The 8,228-nt window shown below is 44.3% G+C and overlaps 1 protein-coding gene across 8 annotated transcripts in view; it reads left to right on the forward strand.

The window, feature by feature from the left end:
- Positions 1-7,920, forward strand: part of CEP89 (centrosomal protein 89) — a 69,601-nt gene extending 61,681 nt beyond the window's left edge. For 5 of the 8 annotated variants that reach the window (XM_060650905.3, XM_078438530.2, XM_060650907.3 and 2 more), the window contains 3 exons: positions 1,318-1,407; positions 1,854-2,023; positions 7,547-7,920. In XM_060650905.3, the coding sequence (XP_060506888.3) occupies positions 1,318-1,407; positions 1,854-2,023; positions 7,547-7,703 (417 nt within the window). In that variant the 3' untranslated portion in view covers positions 7,704-7,920. Of the gene's footprint in view, positions 1-1,317; positions 1,408-1,853; positions 2,024-4,458; positions 4,535-5,837; positions 5,948-7,546 lie in introns of all 8 variants that reach the window. The other 3 variants (XR_009615412.3, XR_009615413.3, XM_060650910.3) reach the window with 3 other exon arrangements.
- The last annotated feature ends 308 nt before the right edge of the window (positions 7,921-8,228 follow it).

Consider the following 8,228-nt stretch of genomic DNA (forward strand, 5'->3'; position numbering starts at 1 on the left):
GTTAAGCCAACAATCTGTAAATGAAACGTGTTCTCTCCCCCTGCCAACAATCTGTAAATGAAACGTGTTCTCTCCCCCTGCCTTGAACTTTGTTATTATGGCCTGAACGCCAGGCTCAGGTTTAGAATCCTTAGACCCCTCGGACATGGGGGAGCTGCTTTCAGCCCTCCCCAGCTGTGCCCACCGCAAGAGACATCTGTGTACCTACAGACACTGTTGTCCCCTGGCCCTGCGAGCGCCTTGCGCCTGGGAGCCCCGAGACCAGCTGGGGTTCGGGGTGCTGCTTGCTGCCTCTGCCCTGTCCTGGGACTGTGGGCCGAGTATCCCAACCTTACTCTGTCCTGGTCTCCTAGGCCTTAATTTATTGAGAATGGCACCTTAATTTCTTCTTTTAGTTTTTATTTTTATTTTTTATTTTTGAGAGAGACACAGAGTATGTGCGTGCAGGTCCGCTCATGCAGGGGGCAGGGGGGTGGGGGCAGAGGGAGAGGGAGAGAGGGAATCTTAAGCAGGTTCCATGCCCAGCTTGGGGCTCAACTCCACGACTGTGAGATCGCGACCTGAGCCGAAATCTAGAGTCAGATGCTTAACCGACTGAACCACCAAGGGGCCCCAAAAGGGGCACCTTAATTTGCAATCCCACATTTAGGATGAGTTTTCCACGTAACTTATGGCAAAGTTATTTCATGTTCTGTGTCTTATTTTTCATTTCTGAAGGAAATCAAATGAAATCAAATTGTGCTCATCTTTGCTTTTTTATTTTAGCATTTGAAATAATTTATAGTGCGTAGTAATTCATGTCCCATATGGATATTAATCTGAAGCACTCTGCTGCAAATGACATCCCTCTAAGATATAAAGCTGTCACATTTGGTTTGGTGAGTGGCATTGTGCATTCATGTTTATCCTTAATTTTGTGATTATTCAAATAGTCAAGGTAAAAGTATATTTGCATCTCGGCACTTATTCCTTGGGTCTGATTGAAGGAATGATATATCCCGCAAGATAGAGATGTGTGCTGAAAACCCTTCCAACCTCTCACATTCCCCTGGTTTGAGGGGCTCGGTCTTCCATTGGTGTCCAGGAGGGGCGCCCAGCCTGCTGTTCTGGGTTCTTGCCCCTCCTCAGCTGTTGGCCCAAGTTCTGCCCACAGCCTTCAAACGGGGTGGAGGTTGGGGGCCAGACAGGTGCTGGGCCAGGACAAGTGGCAGAACGGAGATTACTTGTAAGTAGCGAGATTCTTCGCAGAAGAATTATTAATTTAATTTTTCTGTTCAACTTCGAGCCCATTATTTTTCTTTTTACTTCGCTCTTTAGGCTAAATGTTTAGAAAGTGAAAAGGATGGAGTTCTCAACAAAATCATAGAAGGCAACATTCGCTTGGGAAAGTTAGAGGAAAAAATCAAGGTAAGTGGCCGTTTAACCTCAGAAGTTCCATTTCAAATGGAAACAGCGGCTTACTGGGGTCAGATTTCTGACCTTAATACCTTAACCTTAAATACTATACCATAAAAAGGTAAAAGGAAAACAAATGAGTCAGGCTTTTATCTCTGTCATCTGTTTACCGATAGAGTGAACAGACCTTGCCAGGTTGGTCTGTTTTTATTTGTAGCATGTAAAAACTAGGCATGATGCAGACTAGAAATTTGGTATTATTATACTTGACATTCCTTTTTTTTACCCCCCTATATGACTTTTATGATCCTTGCCCTCCCAGATCGGGCTTACCGAAGGTTTACTCATTATCTCAGTGGGCTCTCATGGCCCAAATGGGTAGGGTATACATCTGGGAAGGCACCCCGTGGGCCACAGGCAGCATCCCTTCGCTCACAGAGTGCTTCCTCCTCCCCCAGGGGTACAAGAAGCAGGCAGCACTGAAAGTGGGCGACATCAGTCACCGTCTGACAGAGCAACAGGAAGACTTTGCTAGCAAAACCGCTCAGTACCAGCAAGAGATGAGACACCTCCATCAGATGCTGCGGGACAAGCAGGGTATCCTGGACCAGGCACTGCAGCAGAAAAGGTAGGGCCGCTCCAGCCCCGTCTACTATGGTTAGTTTTGAATGTTTGCTAGGATTTTCTAGTAAAACCCTCTGGACGTGTTCTGTTTATTTTTTACAGTTTAGTTTTATCCGAATGTAATATTGGTCTTGATTTTTGTTTGCTGGTTAGCTAACACATCCCTCGCCTCACCTAGTTCCCATTTTGCTGTGGTGCTGGTGGCGGTGGTGGTTATGGTGGGAACACTGAAGATCCAGTCCCGCGGCAACCTCTCAAGTCTGCGACACGGTGTCGTTAACTACAGTCGCCGTGCTGTGCGCCACATCCCAGCTCTTCATTTTCTCTAATCCCCCCCGCTTCAGAACTCCCCATTGTTTGAATATTGGACTTCTTAAATCAACCCAGGCCTCTAATTGTCCTCCCCTCTTGTCCCTCTCTTTGATACTTTTGTTATATTTCATTTTCTTGGGAGATTTTACTTTTGGTTAAATGTCGTATTTCTGCTTTTTCTTTCTTTCATCTCTGAGGATTTTTTTTAAGTTATTTTTTTAAGTAATCTCAACGTAGGACTTGAACACAGGACCCTGCGATGAAGAGTCTCATGCTTCTCCAACTGAGCCCGCCAGGTGCCTGCCCCTCATTTCTGAGAATTTTAAAATCTCTAATCATTCCCTTTTTGTAAGAGCATAATCATAAGATTATGGGTATATTATGTTCTCTGCGTTCTCTGTTACACTTCCTCCTTTAAACATATGATAGAGGAAGTGTTGCCAGTATATTAAAAACACTGGGGAACGTTGCATACTCTGTGAAGTTCATGTGCTTAGAATTGCATTAATAGAGGCACCTGGGTGGCTCAGTTGGTTGAACACCCACCTCGGCTTAGGTCATGATCTCACGGTTCGTGAGTTCAAACCCCGCATCGGGCTTTGTGCTGACAGCTCAGAGCCTGGAGCCTGCTTCTGATCCTGTGTCTTCCTCTTTCTCTGCCCCTCCCCCATTCATGCTCTGTCTCTCTCAAAAGTAAAATAATTAAAAAAAAAAAGAATCACATTAATAAAATGGAATTTTGTTTTTTGCCCTCTCCCTTATTCCATTATCTGTCCTTAAATGGTTTGAAAGTTATGCATTCTGTACTTTCAGTGGTTACCCTTAAAATTTGACCATGGTTATTTAACAAAAAAAAAAATCTAAATTTAACTGGGGCACCTGGGTGGCTCAGTCAGCTGAGCGTCCAGGTCTTGGTTTCGGCTCAGGTCTTGATCTCACAGTTCATGAGTTTCAGCCCTGCATCAGGCTCCACACTGACAGGGCAGAGAATCCCTGCTTGGGATTCTCTCTCTCTCTTCGCCTCCCTATGCTTTTTCTCTCTCTCTCTGCCTCTCTCTCAAAATAAATAAACTTTAAGAAAAGAAATCTAAATTTAATCAATATCCCTGTATTTCCTCCCCCAGAGCAAGACCTAATGCTCTTATCTAATTATTTTCCCCCCTCAGTTTATATGCTGATGTTGTCCAGTGTCCAGATGAAAGTGAAAAACAAAGATCTATCTTCTATGGTTATCTTTAGGTCCCCAGTTAAATGTTGCTAGTTTCTTTATAGTTCTTTATTTTGATTTACCCAGAAGTACCATTTCTTTACTTACCGATTATTATAAATAAGGCAACAGGCCCAAAATGGGCCTCACTGATGCTAGTCCCACATCACCAGACCAAGACTTGACCTAATCAGTTTTGGCTCTACCAGAAAGGGAATCTTAAATGAATCAATACGGAATTGCCTGGTCAGCACTAGTTAGGTCATATGCCAGGGAGACCCTGCCATCCCCTAAAGAAAAGTTAGTTTGCAATAACCAACTCACTTTTGCCTAGTAGAACTTCCTTGTTCCTGCTCCCTTCTGCCTGTAAAAGTCTTTCATTTTGTATAGCTCTTCAGAGCTCCTTTCTCTCTGCCAGGTGAGATGCTGCCCAATTTAATTTTTGCTCAAATAAACTCAAAATTTTCATACTTTCTCAGTTTATCTTTTAACAACATATTGTCTCTTGCATCACCGACCTTATTTCTCAGATTAGTTTCCTTCTTTGTAAAATGCATCATTTGGAAGTTTCTTTAGGGGCGCCTGGGTGGCTCAGTCGGTTGAGCGTCTGACTTCGGCTCAGGTCATGATCTCACAGTTTGTGAGTTCGAGCCCCGCGTCGGGCTCTGTGCTGACAGCTTGGAGCCTGGAACCTGCTTCGGATTCTGTGTCTCCCTCTCTCTCTGCTCCTCCCCCGCTCATGCTCGCTCGCTCTCTCTCTCTCTCTCTCTCCTTCAAAAATGAAATTAAATAAATAAATAAATAAGAAGTTTCTTTAGTAAGAGTCTGTTGGGAGTAAGTTTTCTTAGTTTCTGTTTCCCTGCAAATGTCTGCATTTTTGTAAGGTAATTTCTGCTAACTACAGGATTTTACTTTGACAGTCTTTTTATCTCAGCATATTCCATTATCTTCTCTGTTTGAGAAGTCTGTTTTGACAAGTCAAAAGACAAGTCTCTGGTAAGCCTCTGTCATTTTTAAAAATAATTGATCACCTTTTCTCTTAATTCTTAAGATCTCCTCTGTCTCTTGTATTCTGCAGTTTCATTGTTATGTGTTTAACTGTAAGGTTCTTTTTTACTTATCTACTTGATAAAAATTATTCTCCATATCTGTGATTTTGTGTCTTTCTTTAGTCTAGAAAGTTATCATCTCTTAAAATAAGCCATTATCTTAAAATAAATCGTTTCCTCTTATTCTTTCTAAGTGTCCTTCTGGAACTCAGATTAAATAAATGTATGTTAGATCTTCTTATTCAATCCTCCACTTGCCTTATGTTTTAAATTTTCCATCTCCTTGTTTTCCTGGTCTACATTCTGGGTAATTTCTTCTGCTCAATATTTCTGGTTACTAATTCTCTCTACAACTATGTACTGTCTCACACGACCAATGAGGGGTTTTTTTTGTTTTTTTTTTATCTCAACAACAGTATATTTTGTCTTCAATTCTGTTTGGTTTTTTTTTGAAAATCTGCCTAGTCATTTTTAAAATAAATTCTTGGTCTTTGCTTATTTCAAGTACATCTCTTATTTCTTTTTTAACATTTCATTCATAGTTATTTTTTCAACATCTGAAATTTGGCAGAATTTAAATTTGTTTTTGGGGTACTTGGGTGGCTCAGTTGAGCAATCGACTTCAGCTCAGGTCATGATCTCACGGTTTGTGGGTTCGAGCCCCACATTGGGCTTGCTGCTGTCAGCACGGAGTCCACTTCGGATCCTCTCTCTTGCTCTCTCTGCCCCTTCCCCACTCACGCATGTTCTCTCTCTCAATAAATAAAAACGTTAAAAAAAAAATTTTTTTAATCTTGCCCTATGTGGCTTCTTTCTTTTTAGAATAACTTTTTAACTGTGAACTCATATATAGTTGAATTTAATCTGTAGAATCCTGAGGTTCAGGATTAAGGATGTTTCTCGCCAGAGAAGACTTATATTTGCTTCTCTTTGGTGCTAGAAAATATTTCCAAACCTGGAGCCACTTTAATTTTATTATTAATTTTTAAAATAAGCTATAGTATAGTAATGCTTTTAAAAACATACAAAAAGACTTTTAAAGTATCCACAATGCTACTATTACATTTATAAGGTATAACTTCTTAATATCATATTTTTCTGAACTGCATTTGAGGTGTTTTCCTCTGCTTAATATTACAGTTTACTAATTCTCTCTTCAGCTGTGTCCAGTGTACTGTTTAACCCATCCACTGAGCTTTTTTTCTAATTGTTCCAAAAATGGCTTTTCATTCTTGGTTCCCTCCACACAGGTCCTGGGGATGCCCAATCATGGGGAACAATGTAGACTCAAGCTCCCGATCCACCTGAGAACAAGCCAGCGGCTCCAGCCCTGTAGGAGACACTTAGTCTCTCAGAGCAGGTTTCTCTGGAAGATGGGCAGATTTTCTGCCCAGCCATGCTTGCTTTGAGGGTCCTTCATGTGCCTCCACTTACCTGCCCAATTGTGGAACACTTAGTTCAGAGTGTTTCTAGGAAGAAGAAGAGAACTGTGGATATGAGCAAGCCCTGGGGTTTTCTGTCATACCTGCTTTGCATGGGCCCAGCACCTAGTCTCTATTCTACAAAAATATGGGTTTCTGTCATGGGCTTTTGTCCTCAGAGCAATACCAACATTCTATTGCCTGCCCCTGTGCCTTCAGTTTAGTCTTTATTTTTTCCTGCCCTTAGAGAGTTCCTATTTATTCATTCATTCATTCATTCATTCATTTATTCATCCATTTATCTATTCATTTATCCATTCATTCATTCATTTATTCATTTATTCATTCATTATTCTTTCTTTCTTTTTTTTTTTTTTTTTTAGCGAGCCAGGCAGAGCGAGACAGGCCTTGATCCCAAGCCCTCACCTTCCCGTGAGATCATGACCTGAACTGAAGTTGGTTGCTCAACTGACTGAGCCACCCAGGAGCCCCCAGAAAACAGAAACAATTAAATAGTGTTCAACATTCAGTGAGCATTAGGGGCCTTGGAAGGAAGCAACAGTTAACAAGAGAAGTGACACTGGACAAGTGGGCATGTCACTGGCCTCCCTCAATCTCACTGGCCTTCTTCTTAAACAGCAGTGCTCAGCCCACTTGGTAGTCCAGTTTCTAGCATCTTCCATAACCACCTGGCTATGTCTGTGAAGGAGCTGGCTTCCGCATCCTGCCCTCCTGCATGAGGCCTGCTCCTTCTTCCAGGCTGAGGCCAGTCTTTCTATCTCCCTGAATCCCCCATGGCGTCCACCATCCTGTGAGGTGGTAACTGGTACCCTGTCCTCCAGTGGACGTTGGCCCTGTGAGGACATATATACCTTGCAGGCCCTGTTTCCTCAGCACTCCACATGGTTCCTGTCACAGAGTCCCTGGTACCCTTTCCTTTCCTCACACGTCTTGGTTCCCTCTGGGTGCTCACTCCCAGCACATGGTCTATTGAGGCCAGTCTTCTCTGTGTCCTCGGTTATAAGCCCCACTCCCTGCGGTCCCCTCCTCACCCCCAGACTAACTCTTAATGTCCGGGCCCATCGTTGGCTCTGCGGACGGTGCTATGAGAGGTTCCTGAGTGTTGGCCAGGTCACAGTGGGGGCAGGTAGAGGGTGCACAGGAGAGGCGTGCAGGGTTCATGCTGTGTGGTCGCCCACAGCCAGGCCACTGTGCCATAGGTCAGCCACTGCAGTCACTGTATTTTATTCTTATACCTGTTAATTCTATAGAGAACAAAAGTCCAAAATAAAGGAAAAGGCAAAACGTAGAGAGGAAAGGTAAGAAGTCACGTTTAGCCTGTGGCTTGTATTTTTTCTATTTCCAGGGGGTCTCAGTGCTTCATTCAACTCCGGGAGTCTTTGCCTGAGAACCCAAGCACAATGGGACCTGTTCTCTGACATTAAGCATTCTTCCCTTTGAGTTCTTACTACTTTAGGAGTCATAAGGGCTCTGTAGATAATTTTCTCCTTGTGCTATTTTGTGTGTATTTCTCACAGAGAAATGGAAGGCAAGCTTGAGGTTGTCTGGGAGTCTACCTCTAAGGAGAACCGAAGAATCCGAGAGCTTCTGCAGGCCACGCTGGAGAGGACCGGCACGTGGGATGGCACTGGGGAGGCGTGCTGGACGGCTGAGGCTCCAGCTACCGTGACATGAAGCCACCTCCCACCACCTGCCACAGCCTGGGCCGTGACCAGGACCGCTTGGCCCTGGAGCGCTGCCTTTCCCCGGACCAGAGACACAGGACAAGGGCAGGCACCCCCTTGCCCCACAGCGTTTCTCTTCCTCGGGGCGAGGTAGAAACAAACTGTCTCAGACATTTACTCCATTTTTTACACGTTGCTTTATGTAAACAATACAATGCTAAACTTGATTTTTGCCAGTACGTGTCCCCTGGCTGCGTCTGTGAGACCCGCCGCTCAGGGTGACAGCTGACCTGATGCTCTGGCCTGGCTCTGGGCTCCTAGGCCTGCAGCCGGGGGAGTACTCGGGCTGTGTGCTCCACGGGAGCTAAGTGGCATGAGCCCAGTGATGGTCCCGTGCCCTGTGTTAGCGTTTTGTAAATGAGCGCTCGCACTCCAGCCGCGGGAAGTTCCACAGAGTCTGTTCTGCCCCTTCCCCTACCTTTCCTTATCCTCTTGGGAAGGCAGTTTGCTGGGGCCGCCTGGCACCAGGGTAGGG

Source organism: Panthera onca, chromosome E2 (assembly GCF_046562875.1).
Source record: "Panthera onca isolate mPanOnc1 chromosome E2, mPanOnc1 haplotype 2, whole genome shotgun sequence".
Lineage (NCBI taxonomy): Eukaryota > Metazoa > Chordata > Mammalia > Carnivora > Felidae > Panthera > Panthera onca.